Genomic DNA, 24,255 nt, shown 5'->3' with positions numbered 1-24,255 from the left:
TATCCAACCATTTTGAAGTAGAAATGAGAGTATTTATTTTGCCTTTTCAAATATGAAGATATATGTATCTGTCACTGCCTCTCTAGAAATAAATTATAAAGGGGGTTTGGAAGATTCCTTTAAGCATTTGCAGTCCAGGATGCTCATCAAAAATAGAAGACTACAAACTCTTCACATGTTCCTCAATTTGACTATGCTGAAATATCTGATTTTCCTTGCTAAATAAGACGCCTTGATTAATTCATATTTTCCTGAAAACAAAATGGCTTTGGAATGGGGCTTTAGAATAAACGATTGCTCCATAATTTAAAAAAATCATTTGAGAGGAAATTGTGATAAAATCTTGCTCTTTCTCTTGGGGTCTTAAGAGTATGACTGTCTACCTGATCTCATGAAGTGAGACAAAACTAGATTTTGGTTATAAATACTGACGTCTATAACTACAAAGGGCTAGAGGACTATGACATATAGAGCATATTGGATATTGCTTTTGTAACACATGAGGCTTCTAAGGCAGAAGCAGGGATTTAACAACCCTCAAGGATACAACAAAATTTAATATTCTGTAAAGCACTGAGTCCTAACTCAGGGTATGGAAGAATGAGCTCATCCCAGCCCAGTCAAGGGATCCACAAAATCCCCTTACCCATCCATAACCACTCCAATACTCCGTGTACAAAATCATTTGGAGGAAAGATTTCATTTTTCCAGAAACAAACTGCTTTCCTATTTTAAACCTTGCTAGTTCTGTACTATACTCTAATATTACCTATGAGAGAAAGACAGACAGATTGACAGAGACAGTCAGACGGAGACAGACACTGAGAGAGAAAGAGAGACAGAGAAAGAAAGAAAAAAGACAGAGAGATGCAGAGAGATTGTCAGTGACTGTTAAAAACTGCCCCTGCTTCTTCTCAAGAAAGTTTTATAAGCATAGTGAAATAACCTTCCAATTCTCCAAAGTTCTCTTTATAAGTGGTTCTGAGAACTGAGGCCTCAGTCCTCCCCATCAAGTACCATCTCCCTCCAAAACTGGTCTACTCCCAGGAATTCTCCCTACATTACTACGTGGCTACTCAAAGCGTGGAAGAAGAAAAGGCAGGTCTGCCATGAGAGGATTACTCTTCATAGATTCACTAGTCACAAACCAATCCAACAGAATGCCTAATGATAGGAAGATTGCTATGAGTTCCAAGGGAGTTTTTTTTTTTTTTAAGTAACTTATGCCAAGGAAATCATGTATCTTAGAAATGCTAAAGTTTCATAGGTGTTTAGGTAGATGACCACATGTATAGTGCTTAGATTTTTACACAGATTAATAGCACTACATAAGAGTAATACCAAATTTTACTGTTAGAGCCAGGAATAAGGGTAAATTCTATAAGATTTCTCATTCCCATATAGTCTGAAGAGATTCCCTTTATCATATAGCAAAACTTTGTTGGATACAAAAAAAATTATAATGATTTTCTTCTTCAGTAAATAGTTAAACTCTTTGATTAAAAGTAAATACAGGGGGCGGCCAGGTAGCACGGCAAGTAAGAGCACCGGCTCCAGTGTTGAGAAGACCTGGAGATCGAATCCCGGGCTCAGACATTTAGCACCCACCCAAAAACACCTGGCCGTGTAACCTTGAGCAAGTTACTTAACCCCAATTGCTTAGAGGCGGCCAGGTGGCTCAGCGAGTAAGAGTACCGGCTCTAGTGTTGGGATGACCTGGAGATCGAATCCTGGGCTCAGACACTCAGCACCACACCCAGAAATAACTGGCTGTGTAACCTTGAGCAAGTTACTTAACCCCGATTGCTTAAAAAAAAAAAAAAAGTAAATACAGCAGTGGAGGTTGCTGCGAATATTTGAAGATGTTTTTCCCCCTTAAGAGCTAGCCAAACAATTGTTTTCTCCCCGCCCCTCCCCCCACTAATGGGCATATTCTTAAAAATAAAAGTAGAGATTTTTATGGATTTCATTAAATTAAATATTTTCTTGTTGAACATATTTCAGACAATTATTTGGATTGTTCTGCTAAACATATATTTGTGCACAGGAAACAGACATTCTGTCCTTCAATTGCTTGCATACTTCGTTGGTAAGTTTGTCCAAAACAGAAAACTTAAGCAATTAATCAGAGTCAGGTTAAAGTGAATTTTGGGCAGGAATTACCCAGGAAATTCCAAATCAAAATGAATTTTTGTTGTGTGTTTGTTGGTTGGGGTTGGAGTGAATGACAATTTCTCTAGCTGCCTCAGTTGCCTCATTTTTGGAGAGTTGTATGAAGTGTACTATGGGAATGGTACTATAATCATAGTGAGTGAAGGCACAAAAGCTTTTAGAAAGAATTAGCTCATCTGTGTGGGCCTTCTGTACTCTAAGTTAGAACACATATGGATAATGATTATTACCATAGAGATCTTGGGAGAGTTCCCTGGCCTATATCACTTCTTACATAGTCAACCTGGATTAAAGACAATGATCCTATTGTTCACTTTATTTGTTCTATGTGAGACCACCATGGATTCTGCTATATGATGCATGTTGGACTACAGGAATAGTAGTGAAAATAATAATAGCTAACGGTTAAATAATACTTTAAGTTTTACAAATTGCTTTACATCTAATACCATTTTTGAACTTGTTTGTGGCTAAGGTCCCGTATTATGTCTTATCAAAGATAAATGCTGTCTTTGGTTATGAAGCATAGAAATTCAAAGTAGTTAAATGATACTCAGATATTAAATTTCAAAAGTGACTCATGGCATGGCAAATGATATCTATAGTTTTTTAAAGTATTGGTGGAAACACCATTAACTTTTTAAAATGTTAGATAGACATTTCATTGAATATTGTTGTCTCCCTGTCACACATATTGGATAACTAAGAAAAAACAGTCACATCTACTGTGAAAATAGCTTATGTGCTGGTTTATAAGACACGGTTCCTGGCACTTACTAACTAAGTGACCTTGAGAGAGTCACTCTCTTTGAGCTTCACTTTTATCATCTGTAAAATGGGGGAGGGGTGAATTATATGATCTCTTCAAATCTCAACCTTCCTCCCTTCCTTTTGTTAGTCTTTTTTTTTGGTTCTCTTTCCTTCCTTCCTCTATCTCTCCCTCTTTTTCTTCTCTCTTTCTTTCTATTTTATTCTTTCTTTTTCTTTCCTTCCTCCCTTTCTTGCCTCCTTTCCTTCTGTCAGTCTGTTTTTCTTTCTCTTTCTTTCCCCCATCTTTCGCTCGCTTCTTTCTTTTTTCATTTTCCCTTTCTTCCTCCTTCCTTGATTTCTTCTTTCATTCCTTTCACCTTTTCCTTTCTTTTCTTCCTTCCTCCATTTATCCCTCCCTTATTTCTTTTTTCCTTCCTTCTTCCCTTCTTTTCATCCCTCCCTCTCTCTTTCCTTCCACCAGTCATTTTTTCCTTCTCTTTCCTTCCTTCCTCCATCTCTCCCTCTCTTCCTTCTTTCTTTATTCTCTTTATTTTTCTTTCCTTCCTTCCTTTCATTCCTCCTTGCTTCATACCATCAGTATTTTATTCTTTCTCTTTCCTTCCTTCTTCCACCTCCCCCTCCCTTTCTTTTTTCTTTTCTTCATTTCCCTTCCTTTTTTCCTCCCTCCCTCTCTTCCTCCCTTACTTTCTTCATTCCTTCCCCACTTCCTTCCTTTCTTCCATTCTTCCTTCTTTCCACCTTTTTTCTCTTTTCTTCCTTCCTTAACCTCTCCTTCCCCATTTCTCTTTTCTTTCTTTTTTCCTTCCTTCCTCTCTACCTTCTTTTCTCCCATAACCTTCCTGAACCTCAGGTTCTTACTTACAAAATACAGGAATACCTGTAGTATCTGCCTCACAGGATTGTTGTAAGGGTCAAAAGAAATAAAGCATATAAGGTGCTTAAAAAAACTAAACTATTGCATGGATATCACCTATGAAATTTGTAGGATTGATTTTAATGGTTATTTTGTCTTCAATTACTTATATTCCATTTCCATTAAGTAACAGCACAGGTCCAAGATGAGGACAATATTTGGGAGGCATACGGAAGCCTCAAATTCATTTGATCACATCTGACTTCTTTTTCGCTTCATGGGTCTGGATGAACCTTTAAAAATTCACATGAATATATGCAGAGTAAAGAGTCACTTCCTACCACACACCAGGATATTACCATTGAATAAGAGCTATACTAGTGCACTAAAGAGAATATAGATTCAGATCCATTTCCTGCCTATGGGACTTCACACAAATCAAACTACAAAATATTGAAAAATCTCAACCATTCCCGGGTACTGTTATTTCTTATTTCTTCCCAATCTTTTCTTCTTATTAATTTTCCTTTAAAAATAACTTTTTAAATTAACAGAAAACAATTTTTTCTCCTCATCCCCAATCACATTGAATTTTTTTTTCAATTTTATATAGTTACATTTTTTATTTATATTCATTCTTTCATTTATTCTGACTTCAGAGAATTGGGTGCTCAAGATGCATATGCATGTAAGAAATAGAGCACAGGTGAACATACCCTGGACTTGGAATCAAAGGGCCTGGCTTTGAATCCTGGCTTTGCCATATGCTATTTGTGTGACCTTGGTAATATCACTTAATCTCTCTATTTTTCTGTTTCCTCCTCTGTAAATTGAAGGATTTGCATACATCTCAAGGTCTTTCTAGCATTTAATCTATGATCTCATGAACCAATTTTCTACTCCTACTCTATTTTCAGTATTGGGAATTGCATAAGAAACCTATCCTGTCAACAACATAGGCCAAAGTTGAGGACAATATTAGATGGGCAGGTAGAAGCCCCTCTGCACACATATACACATATAAATTAATGTAATATGCTAAAAATTATTTTACAATCCCTATCTTGAATTTTCCAAGTCAATTGATAGAATTTGTTAAAACAAAAAGCAACACATAAGAAAAAGAAAATTAGAATCTGTTACAGCTGGCCAGAAGATTAATAAACTAAAAGGACATTTAATGTACTGATTTTACTTTATAGACTGAATTTGTTCAAAGGATTTCTCTGAGATGAGAATTAGGTGTCTGGAAAAACCTAAACACAAGTGATCAACCTTTTAAAACCCTGTACCACATAAATACAAACTATTTAAGCAGCTTGAATAAGAAACTCAGGAATGTGAAGAAAAGGAAAGATTGTTTTTAAAAATCACTTTCCTTTCAGTACTCCACTGGCCTGTGCTAATTTTACTTCATTCTCCTGAGGCATGTGGTTAGGTTCAGCATTCAGCTTTCTTTGTCCCATCGCTCCAGATGTTCTGACACTGATTTACCTTCACCACTGTAACCGAGTCTAGCCTTATCTGCCACATTCACAGGGTTTCTATTTAGAGCTCCATGAACAACTAATCCCAGTCCTGATGAAATGTGCCGCTGCCAAGAGGCTGGCACTGCCTCCTGAGAAAGATGTGGGGCTTGTGAAGTTTGTGTCTTTGAAACAGGAGAGAACAATAGGCTAGGGAAACCATTTGGGTTTCATTAAACCAGTAGTGCTCTCCATGGGAGCTGTCATTCTCCTAATACTCCCCATATCTTTTAAAAGGAAGGAAAAAATGCAAAAGCCTTGGTTCCCATTATTCATAGTTGCCTACATCATTCCTCCCTCCAACCCCCAAACATCTTTTTCTGTTTCATGCATCTATTGAGTGAGGAACTATAGTTAGACAATAACACAAGAGGAATATCATCAGGAAAAGCAGAGGTACCAAGAAGTAGCTCTTCTCATAGCTGACATTACCCCAAGGTAGAATCGGTCCAAGTCCCTCTTGTACTATCTATCATATCATTGAATCCACACAAATTCCTCCTTTCGCCCGCCAGTGAAATCAAAATGTATCCCAAATGGTCTTGTTTTTACATTCAGCTTTTCTTTTAGGTTGTCAGTTTAATTAGCCACAATGGCTTAAGCAAATACTGAAAATTAGTATCCTATATAAAAGTAACTAGGTTATCTTAGAATGTTAAAACTGGTGTCAATGCTTGGCCATTAAAACAGGGTTTTTATTATTTATTAAATACTGACAGCATATATAGCAATTGATAAGTATTCAAATACTTTTTTATTTAAAAGGTTGTGGCTAAGGTAGGGGGTGGGGGGGAGTTTCTTGCTGAATTTCTTGAATGAAACAAAATTCCGATTCAATTTGTTAGGTGATGAATCTTTCCTTCCCAGGCAAGGGGGTATTAAGCAAGTTATTTTTCCAGGAATAGTGATAGATTACAATTCTTATGCCCTATTTCAGGGCAGTACATGTACTTGTACTGGCCTACATTCTCTTCTTTTCCAAGGTTAATGATAGAATGGAGGAGATGACATCTAATTGGGCCAAACTAGCTTCCTATTTGTTTTTTTTTTAAAGGCTTCAATTCTTACCCTCCTTCCCAGAGTCATGTAGGATGAAGATAAATTTCTACCTTTTTTTTTCCTAAAAGAAAGTTTGGATACTCAAGTTACCTTCTGACCTAGGGTTCTAGGTGATTCAAGGATCATTATCTTTTATAGTTCTGGTTATCTTTCATACAACTACCCCTACTGGATTAAGAATAAATATTAAGTAGCAACATTCAAAACACCAGAATAGTCACTTAAGGTTTCTCTTTCTCACTCTTCTCCAGCATTGCTTAAATAGGTAGTTATTTCTACATATCCATTTTTTTGCTTTAGTTGGTCATCCAGCAAGACTTTCAGAAATTCACATCCTAAAGACAATAATCACCCTTACATAAACGCTTTTCAATCCCTAATTGATAGCCTTTGCTGATGAAATCACAAGTCTGTTTTTTTAAAGTGACCCTTTCCCATTCAACCCTTCCTCTCCCAAGAACTTGTTCACCATGGACTAACATTTTAGTTAGCTGTCACTACAAGGAGACCCCATTGTTCCTACAAAATCTATTGTTTCATCACAGTATCCATTGTACAATTATTCCTATTCTGCTATTCATCTTCAACATGACTGAAACTTCACAGAAAAAAAATCATAGGCAGAAATCATGGTATGAGAGAGATTCTCCATATGTTTGTTATTTAGATCCGAGGAATAATTATGTAAGGGACAATAATTACTTAGTAGCAGATTGGCAAATCAATGACATCTGAGATAGATTAAAGAGCTCATCTGCTTTGTTCTGTACCTCAGTTATTATGGCATCCTGGAGACTGTGGAAGAGAAATCTTTAAATAACCCACATCATGCTTTGTTATTGCTTTTGTACGTAGTTTCGGCATTTTCCCAGGATTTTAGTGATTACCTCACACAGAAGTATGTTGCATGTATTATCATTACCATGGCTTAAGTTATTGCTTTAAGAGTTAGCATGAGAAGGTATTGCTTGGGAATAAATTTTAGACATATGTACAATTTAATATTAAAAAACACATAGTGACAACCATGGCTAACTTGGCGACTTTGCACTCATTAATGTCAAAGCATTCTTCATGAAATTTCTGACTGCAAATTAAAAAATTTCCATAAGCTCAAAGTTTTTTCCATCTTTGTTGTGGTTCAGTAAACCTTGTTCTATGCTACATGCATTTGGCATTAACTAAATATATAATCCTTTTACTGATGAAACCTAATAACTGATATTAGGGAGCCACAGTTTTCTCTTGTGTGTGTCAGTGAAGACTTGTCAAGCATGAAGAATCATGCTTAGAAAATACAATCCCTGAATTTGAAACTGAAGTGGTTTTAATTCTCATGGAAGCCATTATATGAGGATCCCTGAAGCCTGAAGTGAAATACTTTGGGAAAATAACTCCAGTTGGAATGATACATTTCTTATTCATTGTCAGTGTTTACTTCATCCCCAGTAAGTCACTGTTTTCAAAATTTCATAGCTAATCCATGAGTGCTCTTCCTGTCAACTAGACGATTCCCTTAATATGGATGTGAAGTCTCATGAGGCACTTGACTGACACCTTCCATTTTGCATAGATTGCCATGTACAAGACTATTTTCTGTTTACCAAACATTTAAGGTGGATATGAACTAAATCTAATAGAATGGTCATATCAATCTTCTTATACCTCCTTTGCCCTTCCAAGCCAAATGGAGCTTCAGTAAACTGCCATCCATTTATCTTTAAAAAATTTTAAAATTTTTTAAGTGAGACTTATGACATAGTAGATTCATATAAAAACATTATGACAAAGTAGGTTTTGGCTACAATTCTGCTACATCTTGGATTAGAATACTAACAATAGTTAGTTGCATCTAGCAAAATAAAATAACTCAGTGCCCATAATACATAACCAAGTTTATATTAGTGTTATATATGATGTCATGTTTTTTAAATAAAGCTATAAAGACACATTTTAAAGCTACCCAATACATTTTACTTACTAAACAATAGTACATTCATGTGGATGGAGTTATTCTTTAATGCGGACAGCAGAGGTTAACATGTTCCGTGCCACATGAAGTTGCTTCTTTGTGCCAGATAATTATTTTAATATCTGATAACACAATGCCATTCTAATGTGTATATTTTACAGTGATCCAAATCAAATGATCTTTAATATACTGTACAGTACATGTTCCTAAGTGGGTGTCCAGTATGTCACAGAATGGTTATTTCATCAGTTGTACAATACATTCAGGAGCAAATTAGAATTTTATGGTTTCTGATCCCAGCTCTAAACACTCAAAATATTTGTACTAGGCAATACTAGGTACCCAGTGGCACTAGATACATGTTTTTAATAGTCTGTTGATGTAAATATGCAAATAGAGATTTACCATCTGTATTTCTGATTTGGATCTCTTCTTGTTACTAGGTTAGTCCTTGGCACTTCTGAACCTGTTCTGAATCAAGAGTAAGTCTAAGGGAAAATTCAATGAAGTCATATGAAATCAATTAGTCCAAGGAAGGAGTTAATGAAATGAAAAGTGAAAACATATATGTATACATTTGCACATATATGTATATATGCACATATAGGATATATATGTGACTATGGAATACTTAAGAAATATTTTAATTTTAGAGTGATTCTGTTAACCATGATAAAGGTTTTGTGCTTTATATACTCTGAACTATTTTAATATGGCATTACAGGACTAAAATATGGAATGAGATAGAGATACCAAATACCAATAATGCAACAATAATGGATGGTGAAGCTTGATACTTTTAGTAAGCCTCAATCTAGCCCCTATTGCCCAGGGGGAGATGTGGACCGATGAGAAAGAATGTTGAAAATATCTGATATTAGCATGGAGTGACAATGGAAAAATAAAATGTAAAGAAGAGGCTAAATGCTGATCAAAATTGCACACCAAGGCAGGCTGGTATTTCATCCTCTGGCACAAATCCAGAACGTTTCTAATCCCTACCCTAAAAACCCACAGCACCTGTCCTAAATACTAGCAGGCAGCCAGATGACAGTGAATACATTTTTTTTCATGCTAATGATAATGATAATGAACTTGAGTTGCCTCTTGGTATTTTACAATTTAGCAGAAATTATCACATGCAATCTATAAAGATGTGGTATCAGGTATTCTTATGATCAGTTTTAAAATAAAAGTTGTGGCTGCATTCAAGAAGGCATTGTTTATTAGATGCCAAAATGTCCTCCTAATAAAACATTAAATTTCAGATACCTCATTGCTGGACAACCCATGAGCCTCATACATTTAAAGTAATGAATTTCCGGGCTCTCCATTAAGTGTCAAACACTAGACTCACTCCCCAAATCATAGCTGGTCCACAGATCACAGAGTCCCACACATTGTAAGGGGAAAGTAATGTAAAATCTAAACAGTGATTAATTAGTAACAAATAGGATTTAAGTACAGAGGTAAGTGATAATACTGGTAAATCTATCACAAGTTTTGTTTCTCCCAACATCTTCACCAAGAGCTGACCTAGGTAAATTTGTTTCTAAGGGAAACATCTTTAATTATCTAGTTCCCATGATGCAAAAGCACAGAACCTCCTATTTTAAATCACTATCAATGATTTTGATTAATTACTGTTATTCAGTTTTATCCTGAGCATGCTCTATATGTTCTTTACACATTTTGATGGATTATGATTTTGCTAAATAATTGTTGTGTTTCCATTTGAGTATATTTCTCAACATTGGTATTATCTCCATGGTGATATTGACATCAATTTCTTACACTGAGGGCTATGATTATCAAGTCACTCCAAATTAGCTCCTTGTGAGTATATTAGGAGAGTCACACCATAGATACTATCTCCCAAAAGCATAATTTTTGCAAATAAAGCTTAAAAACAAATGCTTTTAAAATGATTCTGCACTATAATATCTCCAGATTTCTATGAGGGGCAGTCAATTTCATTTCATTCTGATATCCTTTGATATATAGGAGATTCTGGGTGAAAGACCGTTTTTTTTTCAAAAGGTAAAATATCAGTGCAGACATCAGTCAAGTAAATCCATGATGTAAAGAAGCAAGAGTCATTCATCAAAATTGTTACACACTCATTTCAATTCATATTCCTAATTAGAAGAAAGTGGAAACTTTAGACTTAATTGCTCTATAATGGAAATATACTGCTTTTCACAGTTTCTTAATTCCATGGCTATGAACAGATTTATAAATATTACTTACAGCACCTTGCAAAGACAGATAGCAACATAGGAACTTAAATAATCAATAATAAGACAGAGGCAACAAAGAAACAAAGTGGATGACAGCTTCAGAACAGAACTTCATAGAGCAAGATTAGATCTTACTGAATGAAAAAAAAAAATTAAGTTCCTATCCTGAGTATGGCATCGCTATATGTATACACACATGTAACTGGATCTATGCTAAATTGTTTAATTTGGCATCTGTGACAGAAATATAAATTAATATAGTAATATAGATTTCCTTTTTTTTCTGTAAGTGAATTGCATAAACCAATGTTGAAATCAGTTGATTCTAATAAAATGAGAGTTTACACTGCGCACAACTCTTTCCTCACTTGATCTTATTCTCCTCATTAGACAATGGTTATCCAGGAAAGTTTGGAATCTTCTTACTCACTGCTCCATAAACCTATTGTGGCCATTTCTCTGTTTGGATATTTAGGGAAAATCTACCACAAAAGGCAAAGGAACGGAATGAATGGATGCTGGAAGCTTCTTGCAGCCATATGGTTACACACACATGAATACATATAATTTATAGGAGCTTATGTGATGAATATATATGTATTTACATATATATGATTACATATTCATCCCTCTTCATAAATGAAAATGTTCACCAATACATGAAAATTCATTTGGCAAAATCTAGCTTCCATAAATGAATATAAGAACTAACATGATCCTATAATGAGTCATATTCTATCTTTAAGTGCCCATATACTATCAGGTAGCCAAGATATCTCCTACTTTGGGAAGGGGGCTGCTGAACTCTATGTCTACCTAGGCCATCAAGGCCTAGAATTGGTCTGAAGCACCCTAGGAGTTAAGTAGGGAAGACTCCTGACATGATGGCCTTGGCATTCTCTCCTTTAGATGGTGGTAGGCAAAGCTCTTATCCTAGAGGAAGTAGAGAAGACTGAATGGGGCAGGAAATATAGTCTATCCTCTCCATCTAAAATAATGCTTTGCCAGTATTCTATTGAAGGGTGAGATTAAAGCACAACAATTAGATGGATAATAATGATTACAAGACATATTTTGTATATCTAAAAGGATTTCCCATGCATGTAGTTCAGACAACTTTTGGAGCATTTATTAAGTCTCACAATTAGAAATCATTTTTTTAGAAAGACAGTTTTAAATCTCTCATCCTTAGCTGTGCTACAGCAGTGAGCAAATCACACTGTAACTCAAATCTCTGACCTAGAGAAAAGAAAAAAAATCATAGAATTCAATATATCTTCGTTACTAATCACTGCCGGGGGAAAGAGAGCAATGAGTAACCATGGAGTAAGGAAATAGCCAGACATCACAATATAGCTATAGAACAAATGATTCCAGATTATTAATTAGAACAGGCCTTTTGGATTTATCTTGGTTCCAAACTCATTATTCTTACAACAGTGCCCCTGACTTCAGGGTAGGTTAGTAATGGTGTAGATTCCTTTTTTCATGCAATGTTGGTCAGGGCAAAGAGGGTTCAATTTTAGGGAATCATGCAATAAAAGCCTGCAAGCTACTGCAGTGATTGCGGGCAGGAGGACTTCACCAGGTCTGAATATAGTAGACCTACTCAAATTTCCATGATGGGGAGTCACTTATTGTGAAAAGTAGCATCCATCAAACTGTAGGAGAATTTGTCCTTGTTGTTTTTTATTTTTCCAAACCATACAATAGGAATTTCTATTTTATGTCATACCAGAAAATAGACCAATTAAAATATCGTTAATCTTGGGAAAATTTTGAACTAATGCCCACATTCATTGGAAGTAACTTACAAGAGTTGTAAGTAACCCTGTTCCATCCTTATGAGGCAACAATCTATCATCATTCACACTAACTCAGAAAGAAAGGAAATATAGAGATAGTGGCATTTAGTACATTACATGTGTGCAGTGCTCTATACAGGGTACGTGCTTAATCAGTATTATATTGTAGGATATAATTTAGCATGTCCCAATACCTACCTACATTTTAAAATGCCTGTATGAAAATCATCAGAGGGAACAAAGTAATTTTCTTTTGCAAATTACTACAAATTTTTGATGAAGAGGGGCAAAAGATTTATCTTTACTCATTTATTATTTAATCTGCTTCTAGGAACTCTACTTCTTTTAAATTTCACATTACAATAGTTATATTTGAAAGACATGTCTACTAGGCAGACAGACAGGGTTTTCTGCACATATGAAATCCCCACTGAAGTCATCTCTATCTGATACTAATCTTTCTAAGTCAGTGTAACCACATTAAATTATTAGGTTAAAGTTACATAATACACCAAATATACAGTAGGATACTCTGAAAAGCTGGTTCAATTGTTATGTGAAATGCTATTATCCAGAAAGAGAAAGATGTATAAAAATAGGTAATATCCCTAAAATATTTTACTCAGTTACAATTTCTCTGGCTGGGAAGTTGACCAAACCTCTATGGTATCTGTATGAAATGTCTCTTCCAAAAAATTATAAAATTTCCTTTACTGAATAACACATTGATTCTAAGGATGCAGACTCCACAATGGCTCTCCTTTTTTTTCAGTGGGTACAATTCTTAAGGTCATGTCACCTCATGGATATCAAATGGAAAACCCAAGTTTATTTTTAGGTTTTATTTGATAAAGGGACCATGATTATAATTTACTTGTTTAAAGTGACCAATAATACCTCTTTTAGGGATGGATGTATATGATTCCCTTAATTGTCTTCCCCTCCAGATTGTTTACTGACAGCCATCACCCACCTTATTCTAGTATTATTGCGTGACATTACACAGAGATCGTACTGCTTGCCCAGGATGATGCAGTGAAGGAGAAAGGATCTCTCTTCACTTTTCTGTCCAGACACAGGTTCTGGGCTTGTGCTTTTGTGATGAGTCTTTGATCTGCAGCAGGTCTCATAGGCTTGTCTCCCGAAGGAACATGGTGCCAATGTTGTAGGAAACCTTCTTCATTCGAGTTGAAGAGATTGAGGGCTTTGGCTGCTTGGGACCAGTTGTGAGCTCCAGGAAATAACAGATCCCAGGGATTTCCTTTGGAAAGTTGTCTGGAAGCTCTTCGCGAGACCGAGGAATGAAAGTAAAACTATCTTCTCTCTTCAATAACCTGGTGACAAGGAAATGGAATATCAACAAAATGACTAAGAAAGAAAGGCACAGACTTCAAACAGCTCATGCAGACCTTCCAGGGAGCCTATCTATAATGAATTATCAAATTCAATTCAATAAAAATCTATTAAGCTTCTACTTTGTGCCAAGCACTTGCTAAGTGCTGGGGATACAGAAGAGGCAAAAGACAGTCTCTGCTCTCAAGGAGATTATAATCTAACATTGGGGGCAACATGACAATACATATATACAAAGTCAGATATATACAGGATAAATGGAAAATAATTAAGAGACAGAAAGGACTGTAATTAAGAGGCATTGGGGAATGCTTCTTGCAGGAGGTGGGATTTTAGTTGAGATTTAAAGGAAGCCAGGGAGGTCAGTAGTCAGAGTGGAAAATGAAGGGCATTTTAGACATGGGAGACAGACCTAGAAAGCCCAGAACCTAGAGATGGAGAGTCTTTTTGTGGATGAATGTTTGGAAATACCACTTGCTGTCTGTTATAATGTCACTTGCTGCTACTCCCTTCCTACTCAATAAACTGCAATGGTTCCCCATCACCTCCAAGATTAAACACAAAATGCTCTTCTTGTCATTCAAAGTCCTTCATAACCTAGTCCCCTTCTACATTTCTAGTCTTCATACACCTTATTCCCCATCATATAATATTTAATCCCATGACACTGGTCTCTTTGCTGTTCCATAAACAAGACACTCCATCTCTCTCCTCTCTACTCATTCTATCTCCCATGCCTGGATGCTTTCCCTTCTCATTTCTGCCTATGGATTCCTTTAAATTAAAATTAAAATCCAATCTTCTATATGAAGTTTTCCCAATCCTTCAACTCTAATGTCTTCTTCTTTTTGTTATTTCTTATTTATCCTGATATGTAGCTTGTCTGTACATTTTTGTTTGCTTGTTGTCTCTCTGCCCTATTAGACTATGAGCTCCCTGACAGCAAGGACTGTATTTTGTCTCTTTTTGTATCCCCAGCTTTTAGCACAACATTTACTGACTGACTGTCTTAGTACGAGTGCCCAAGGTTTGTTCATTTTTAAATGTTGAAAACAAAATATTTGAGAAGTATTACTCAAAAATACGTTTAGTCCCTTCTCTGATTAATTTGATGCTAGGAACAGTAAACAACTTCACATGCTACTCAAAATGTCAATTTTATAATCATCATAAATAATAACTGAAAATATTTATACATATACATATGCACACATCTATATCTTTAAGGCTTACAAAGAACTTTTCTATCACCAACTCCATGAGGTAGATGGTGCAAATGTTATTTTACAAATGAGTAAATGGAGGCTAAGAGAAAGGTTTTGAGAAACCTTCCTATTTGTTGATCATGGCCAGTTCCTAGAAGGGTTCTTTCATGTTCTGAAGAATAACAATTGCCCTCAAAAGCTTATTCTCTGGGGCAAACTGAGTCTCACACAAACCACATACCTGTCTTTCTACCACTAACAGCTATGGGTATTAGGAAAAGCCTACAGAAGGCAGCATTTGAGTTGAGTTAGATGTTTTTCAATTAACTAGACTGAGATCATCACCAAAATATATCATTGTCCATGCATGAATCATGAAAATATATAAGGCATTAACATTTTGGGAGAAAAAAAACAAATTGTATAAGATATAAATATCAGTTTCACAGAATGAAAAAAGTTACAAGGGACCTGAATAGCCATCCAGTTCAACATTTTCCCTGTACATGCATTCTCTCTACAACATGGCCATCTCATCTCTCCTTCACCACAATGCAACAGAGCCCATTTTCATTTTCATTGTGTACTAGTTGTTATGAAGTTCTTACTTATATTAAGTCAAAATCCACTTCTATGCAGCTTCTATTTATTGGACCTAGTTTGTGCCTTCTAGGGGTTACAGACTTTATGCCCCCTATAACTGTTTTTCAGGCTGTGTTTACTAAGTTCCTTCATATAATGTGCCTCTGGCATGCTCTTCCTCATTCGAGTCTTCCCCTTCTCTATAGGCTGCCCAAAACTAAACAGGTGATTTCAGGATTTGTAGGGCCATCAGAGAGTATATGAAGACTTATTCCTTTCCTTCTTGATACTGTATTTCTATTAATGCCACCTAAGATTTCATTAGTTAAAAAAAAAAAACTTGTCTCCCTACTGACACATTTTGAGTTTGCAGTCAATTAATCAAATCTCCCAAGGGAAACAGAAAATTTTGCCCAGCTCTTCTTCACTTAAATTGAATTCATGAGCAAGTCAAGATATCACCTTAGTGATGTCATTGATCTTCTTTGAGAACTAGGGATGAATAACAACAACAGACACCCTCATGCCCATGCCATTATTTCTCTTAAACTCATATACCAAGCCCTAGGACTTATTCCATTTTAACTTCTTTCCTCCATTTTTCTCTTTGATTTTCCTGGTGCTGAGTAGATGTGTCAGACAGGATACCCCGCTCCCCTCCCCAACACTCCTGTCCAAACCAGATTAAAATGAAATTGGGAAATATCTAGCACAATAAATAAAAATACAACATAGATAATGTTAGTATGTGTTTTTCCAAGTCAATACACTCACTGCTGCAGGGATCCTTATATGTGTTTTAGTTCCCCTCCCCCCAATTTATTTTTGAGTTTGACACCACTGGTGTAAAGATCTCTTAGTGAGAAGTACCCTACAACTAAGCAGATCATGGCCTTCTTCAACTTACAGCTTCACAAAGTTGTCTAGGTCCACTGAGAGGTTTACTGACCTTGACTTACATAGGGTCACACAGATAATCCGTGTCAGAAAAAGGTCTTAAACCCAGCTTTTTGAGACTCTGAGATCAATTTTCTACTCACTTTTCTGTACTGCTTCTCTTTCCCTCTGGTCCTGCCCTATTTTCTCTACAAGGGCTACAAGGTTTAGAAATGCCAATTCAGACAAATGGTTCAAGACTAAATCTGATTAGTAGCTGGCTGTCATAGCTCCCAAGCTGAGACAAATCTAATAAGGACAAATTTAAATTTTTCCACTTGGAAAAAAGAAACCAACTTCACAAGTTTAATAGTATGGGAAAATGTCTAGAAAGACATTAATCCTAAAAAAATAATCTGGAACTTTTAGAGGACACTAAATTCAATATGAGTCAAGAGGGAGATATAACACCCAAGAAAGCTAATGCAATCTTAGACTGCATTAAGCTCCATGGATCAAGAAGCATTTATTAAGCTCCCACTACATGCCAGGCTTTGGGATAAGCATTGAGCTATAAATACAAAAATATGAAAGTGTTATTACTCTTCCCTTACAGACCTTGAAGGAGTGGGATTGTTACTTTTTTGTCCAGTAGCTACTGTACCCACAGTGCCTTGTACATAATGGGTATCTAATAAATACTTGATGAAATGAACTGGCCTTAATAAACAATTCTATAATTTTAAGTTCTTTAGGAGTTAAGAAGATTATTGAAGGTTACAGTGGTCAGCAAATGAAGTATAAACAAAATATCTTTTACTGTTTCCTGAGAATAAAAAGAAAAAATCCAACAAATAGAAAATATGGGCTAAAAATTTCCATTATTTTTAATGGCTCTGAGTTTTTGTTTCTTTCACAATGTATATTTTACCTAAATGCTTGCATTTTGCTGTAATGGAAATCCATAGACCAACAATGAAGAGTTTAACAGGATTTTCACCTATGAAACTTCTCTTTTTTTCCTGCCAGTTTCTCCTTAGAAAGTGGCATCAGCTGGTCATCTCTCCTGTCCATGGCACTACCCCCTTCCTCCCCCCTCCCAGCTCTCTGCATTTTGGCAGAGAAGAAAATATTTTTACAATTAATTTATCTCTTGATACCTTCAATATGCAGCACTGATAATCACTCTACATAGTCTACATTTGGTTAGGCTCTTGAGAAAGTACACAATTTTGTTATTGATAAAATTGAACAGAAATAATTTCCATTTAAGAGAGAGAAAGAGATACGAAGAGAAAGAGGAAGAAAACAGCGGGAGACATAAACAGAAAGAGAAAAGGAGGATGAGAGGGAGGAGATGAGAAGAGAGAGAGAGACAGAGAGACACAGGGACAGGGACACAGAGAGACAGAGGACAGGGAAAGGGAAGGAGAATAATAGAAGGAAAAGACCTAAAGGATAATTTAACCCAGTTCCTGAATTTCTATTCTGTCTACAATGCAGTATGCCTGTGCTCCTGAAACCTAGAAATGTAAACATTCAGCCTGAAACTAACAAGACAATCTGAGTAAACTGGGAGTTGTTTTAAATAGCACACCTGATGAAGAGAGATATCTAAATCATGGACTTGAACAAATGATCAAATGTTTATTCAGGGATTGTATATTTAGACACTGATCAGTTCAGACTCCTTTGGTAGTCTCAGAAGCACATTATGAAGTTAATGTTTCCCTATTCGTTCTAGTGATCTGTCTGCTAATACAATCCACTCCTTCTGCAGCAAAGAACTGATATGGAAGCTTAAATTCTACATAAATATAAATTAATACCTAGGGTAGATGATTTGTTGATGCACACTCATATTTAGCAGCACACATTATAAGTATTAAGAAGCCATGGAAATGCCAGTTTATTGTACCATTATTCATTTCTACAAACCTCAATACTGTCCTTTAACTGAGGGGATTTTTAAAGAATAGTCAGCACCATGGATAGGCCTACAAACATCAGTAGCATGCATGCTATTACTGCCCACATATCCATAGCCCTGAAGAACTAAGAGGTGCATGGAAATGGGGCCTCATTCATTAGGCTAGGCTCAGCTGACATCACACCTCACAATCCCTAACTCCCAGGAGATAAAAATATCCTTGTAAGCTGGTAAACAAGAGGCAATTATTATTTACCACAAAAGACTTCTGGGAGAAACCAGGCTGGGCAGCAAAATAGCTTCTATCAACAAAAGTTCACCTCCAGCCTTCAAAATCAACCATCCTGAAGATGAGGTGAAATGTTCAAGCTTACAAATGTGATGAAGATTTGTATATTGGACTTTGTGCATACTCTATCCATTTTCTAAATCTGAAATTTTGATGAAAATATCAGCTAAACACTTTTAATTATAAAAAGTGATAGCAATGTGGTACAATGTAATGAACACTTGATAAGGCCTTGTTTTTAATTCCAGTTCTACCAACTAGCCTTTGGCAAATCCTTGATACTCTCTGTGTTTTAGTTTATTCATCTGCAAAATGACAGGGTTGGTCTGTTTGACCTCTGAGGTTTCTTCTCACTCTAAGTCTATGGTTGTAGAGTTTCTGGACATGGACAAACCCACACCTATCTTCTTAGCACAACTGACTGGATCTTGATCTAGGGCTTCTAGAATGAACAAATAACCTACTGCCTCCTCTCTTCACTAATCTTCTTAACCGAGCAATGAAGCTGAGATCCCTAAATCACAGCAATATGGCAGCTCAGGCAGTTGAAGGCTGTGCCTACACAAACTATCTAACTTAAAACTGCTATTTGACTGCTTTCATCATCAGAGCTCACTGTTACCTCATTTGACTAATTCTCAAAATGTTATTGTACTACAATGCCCTTCTACTCTTCCCACTTCTGGAACAATGAACAGCCAGCCACTGAAGAACAACCCTCCCTCTCCAGCCTCAGCTGTTGTCTCCTTTATTCCCAACCCCTTCAACCCAATCTTTCAGATTCCATTCCAGACTACATTCCAGATCTACTTCCTCCTCCAACTGCACTCTCTTGAATCCCTGTTGCATAATTATCTTGCTCTCATCTATTTTTTTAAGATTTAAATTTAAAAAAAATTTTAGTTTTGAACTCTTTCCCTCTCACCCTTGCTCCTCTCCTATCCACTAATAAAGCAAGAAAAACAACTGTAAATGTGTATAGTCAATAAAAACAAATTCCTGCATTAGCCAGTGTCTCTTCCTGAATCTCTTCTCTTCTCATTCCTTTAATCTTTTGGCACTTGTTGAGACCAGACCCCTGCCTCATGACTATTTTCCATGCCATCCTTTCCAGTACTAGTTGTATGTTTTTATTCATATCCTCTTACCCACTGATGGTGGTGGTAGTAATGATGATAGAATCAGATTGCTTCTCCTTAGTCCACCACTTGCCACTTCCAAATTCTCCTTTTAGCATCATCTCTCAGTAACCTCTCATCCTTTCAGGTTCATTCAATATAAATTAATCACCCAATCCAGATTCTGATAGCTATTTTCTACCCAGAACACAATCTCTCTTTTCTCTCACCCAGGTAGGTCATCATTTCTTATGGCACAATAGTATTCCATCACAATCATATACCACAGCTTGTTTAGCCACTCCCCAACTGATGACCATCCCCTTTATTTCCATTATTTCCAGTGGGATTTTTGGCCACCATGAAGAAAGCTGTTATAAATATTTTAAAACACATAGGTTATTTTCCTTTTTCTTTTTTTTAATTTTTAAAGCAATCGTATTTTCCTTTTTCTTAATCATCTTGGGAAATATACCTAATGGTGGTATTGATGGGTCAAAGGGTATATGAAAATTTATATCTTGGCATAATTCCAGATTGCTCCCCAAAAGGCTGGATTAGTTCACAGTTCCACCAACAGAAAATTAGTATCCCATTATTTTCCACATCCCCTCCAACATCTGTTTCTTTCCCCTTCTATCATTTTAGACAGTCTTATAGGCATGAAATGATATCTCAAAGTTGTTTTAATTTGTATTTCTCTAATCAATAAGAATTTAGAGGTTTTTTAAATATGTCTCTATATAGTTTTGATTTCTTCATTGAAAAATTGTCTGCTCATATCTTTTGACCACTTGTCATTTGGGGAATGATTCATTCTTATAAATCTGACAAAATTCTTCATATATTGAGACATGAGAACTTTATCTAAGAAATTGTCTTTTAAACCCTCCCCCCTCCAATCTTCTCTTTTCCTTCTGATCTTGGCTACATTGGTTTTATTTGTACAAAATCTTTTTGGTTTAATGTAATTCAAATCATCCATTTTACACCTCACAATGCTTCTGTCTCTTGTTTATTCATCAATTTTTCTCTTGTCTACAAGTCTGATAGGTAATATATTCTATGTTCTTCTAATTTCCTTGTGATATCTCCCTTTATATCTAGAATATTTATCTTATCTCAGTAAATGATGTAAGATATTGATCTGTGCCCAATTTCTACTTTCCAGCTTTCCCAACAATTTTTACCAAATAATGGATTCTTATCTCATAAACTTAAATCTTTACATTTCTTAAATACAAGGTTACTATAATTATTTGCTGCTGTGTATTGTATGTCTACTCTGTTCCACTTATCTACATTTCTATCTTTTAGACAGCACAGAGTAGTTTTGATAATTACTGCCTTATAATATAGTTTAAGGTCTGATACTGCGAAACCTCTTTTGTTTACATTTTTAAATTAGTTCCTTTGATATTCTTGAACTTTTGTTCTTCCAAATTAATTTTTATTATCTTTTTTAACTCAGTTAAATATTTGTTTTTGGTAATTGGGATGTATTGAATGAATTAGTTTTAGTAAAATTGTCATTTTTTATTATATTGACTCTGCTGAAAAATGAGCAATTAATATTTCCATAATAATTTAAATCTGACTGTATATAAAAAGTGTTTTGTGATTATTTTCATGCAGTTCCTGGGTTTCTTTAAGCAGACATACTTCAAGGTATTTTACACTGTCTACAGGTATTTTAAATGGCGTATTTCTTACTATATCTTCTTGCAGAATTTTGGTGATATAAAAAATGCTGATGATCTATGATGGTTTATTTTACATTCTGTTACTTTGCTAAAATTATTAATTGATTCAAACATTTTTAGTTTAATCTTTATGGTATTCCATGTATATCATCACATCATTGGCAAAAGTGATAATTTTATTATATTATTGCCCATTATGATTCCTTCTTTTTCTTTAGCTTCTCTTCTTGCTATTGCTAAGATTTCTAATACAATATTGATTAATACTGGTGACAGTGAGCATGCTGGTTTCATACCTGATCTTACTGGGAAGGCTTTTAGCTTATCCCCATTACAAAAAAAATGCTAGTTGATAGTTTTAGGTAAATACTTCTTATGATTTTAGGAAATATCCATTTATATCTCTGCTTTCAAGTGTTTTTAATGGGAATCAGTTTTGTATTTTATAAAAAGTTCTTTCTGCATCCATTGATATAATCATATAATTCTTGTTTTAGTTTTTTTTAAATTTTTGTTATTGATATAATTAAGTATATTAAACAACTCCTTCAAAAGTAGAATTTAGCCAAATGGAAAAGGAGGTTCAAAAGCTAACTGAATAAAATAACTTTTGAAAAATTAGGATTGTGCAAGTGGAAGGTAATGACTCTATGACACATAAAGTATCAGTCCAACAAAATCAAAAGAATGAAAAATAGAAGAAAATTTAAAATACCTAATTGGAAAAACAATTGACCTAGAAAAGAGATACAGAAGAAATAATTTAGAATTATTGGACTACCTGAAAGCCATGTTAAAAAAAAGGCTAGACATCATCTTTCAAGAAATTATCAAGGAAAATTGCTCTAATATTCTAGAACCAGAAAATAAAATAGAAATTTTAAGGCATTTTTATCCTCATTGGCTTTTTGAGCCTCTTTTGCCATTTGAGTTAGTCTATTTTTAAGGTGTTATTTTCTTCAATATTTTTGGGGATCTCCTTTAGTAGGGTGTTGACTCACTTTCATTTTTTTCTTGCATCATTCTCATTTCTCTTCCCAAATTTTCCTCCACTTCTCTTATTTGATTTTCAAAATCCTTCTTGAGCACCTACATGGCTTGTAACCAGCTCATACTTTTCTTGGAAGCTTTTCATGCAGAAGTTCTGACTTCACTGTCCTCCTCCCCTTCCATGTTTTGATCCTTTTTGTCCCCAAAAAAGGATTCTATGGACGATAGTGATTCCTCTGCTTATTCATCTTGCCAGATAATTACTTGACTTTTGAGCTCTTTGCCACAGTAGAACTCTGCTTCCAGAGTGGAGAGCTGTGTCCCAAATCACTGGGGTTTTCACAAATGTTGTCAGAGGTCTGAGGAGGGCACCCTCTTTACAGATACCACACTGGAACACTGGCATTTCTCACCCAACATGACAACCCAGATCCAAGCAGGTCAAAGCAAGAGCAATTCCCCCTGAAGGTCATAATCTACAGGCCAGGAGCTCTGGAGGCACCCACACAGCACGGCTTCAGCCACGACAGCTCTGCCACCTCTCACCCTGGTGGCAGGGGCTGGACCATGCTCTTCCATCCAACAGGGTTCCCCATTGACCTTTTACTTTCTCTTTGGCATTTATGGGTGAGAATTCTGGAAACCACCACAGCTGCTGGTGATTCACTCTCCTGAAGTCTTCTCTGGCCGCTGCTGGTTGGGGCTCACTGAAGCTGGAATGGGGGTTCATGTGGGGCTGTGGTTGGCCCCAAGCTCTGTGAGACAGACCCTTCTTGTTGGCCTGCCAGGCTACCTTCAACGGGAGATTTGTTTCTCTCTGTCACTTTGTGGGTTCTGTAGCTCTAAAATTTGTTTAGAGTCATATTTTACAGGTATTAGAGGTGTTTGTGGGGGGAGCTCATGGAATTTCCTGCTTCTACTCTGCCATCTTGGCTCCACCCTGGCCTTTCTCATTTATTTCACAGTTAAATTTAGCTAATTCTGAGAGGGGAAGGTTAAAATCTCTCATGATCACAGTATTACTATCTATCTATTTCCAACCATAATTCATTTAGTTTTTCATTTAAATATTTAGATGCTATAGCATTTGGTGCATATAGACTCAGTTTTGATATTGTGCCATTGCCTATGGTACCATTTATCATAATATGATTTTCCTGTTTAGCTTTAACTTTGTCTGAAATCATGATTGGTGCCCATCTTTTAACGTAAGCTGAAGCATAGTAAATTCTGCTCCAGCTCTTTATTTTAACTCTGTGTAGCTTTTATTTTTAAATGTGTTTCTTGTAAACAATATATTGTCAGGTTCTGATTTTAATCCATTCTGTTACTTGTTTCTGTTTTATAGATGAGTTCATTCCATTCACAATCAAAGTTATAATTACTATTTGTGCATTTCCCTCCATCCTATTTTTCCTCACTATTATCATTCTCATCCTCTCTTTGTGCTCCATACCTCCTCATACATCTAATTTACTTCTTTCCACTACCTCTCAGATTCAATCCACACCCTTTTAAAGATACCCTCCAATATTACTATGCCTTAATCTACCCTGCCTTCTAAGAGCCCCTCCTTATCCTCTGCTCCTACCCTCCTACTTCTTGATATACACACTTCTAACAGTTCCTCTCTTCTCCTGTCTCCTTGCCCTCCTATTTCTTTATAAATTCAGAAGACTTTTACATTCTGTAGATGTATGCTATTCCTTCATTAATTCAATTCTGATGAGAATCAGCACAACCAATCCTCCACCCAAAATGCTTCCTCTGTTACAGTTCTTCCTTTCAAGCCTCATTTGTATGAGATAATT

General features: G+C 35.8%; 1 protein-coding gene across 1 annotated transcript in view; it reads right to left on the bottom strand.

Annotated features, from left to right (window-relative positions):
* Positions 1–3,199: 3,199 nt before the first annotated feature.
* GUCY1A2 (guanylate cyclase 1 soluble subunit alpha 2) overlaps positions 3,200–24,255 on the bottom strand; it is a 442,918-nt gene continuing 421,862 nt past the window's right edge. The window contains exon 8 of the mRNA XM_069080535.1: positions 3,200–13,732. Coding sequence (XP_068936636.1) covers positions 13,525–13,732 — 208 coding nt within the window. The 3' untranslated portion in view covers positions 3,200–13,524. The remainder of the gene's footprint in view (positions 13,733–24,255) is intronic.

The sequence above is a fragment of the Petaurus breviceps genome, unplaced genomic scaffold (genome assembly GCF_028583685.1).
Source record: "Petaurus breviceps papuanus isolate PSGF00001 unplaced genomic scaffold, PetGlider_PUasm1.0 91133, whole genome shotgun sequence".
Taxonomy (NCBI): Eukaryota; Metazoa; Chordata; class Mammalia; order Diprotodontia; family Petauridae; genus Petaurus; species Petaurus breviceps.
The sequence above is the reverse complement of the archived record's forward strand: the minus strand, read 5'-3'. Positions and strand labels throughout refer to the sequence as shown.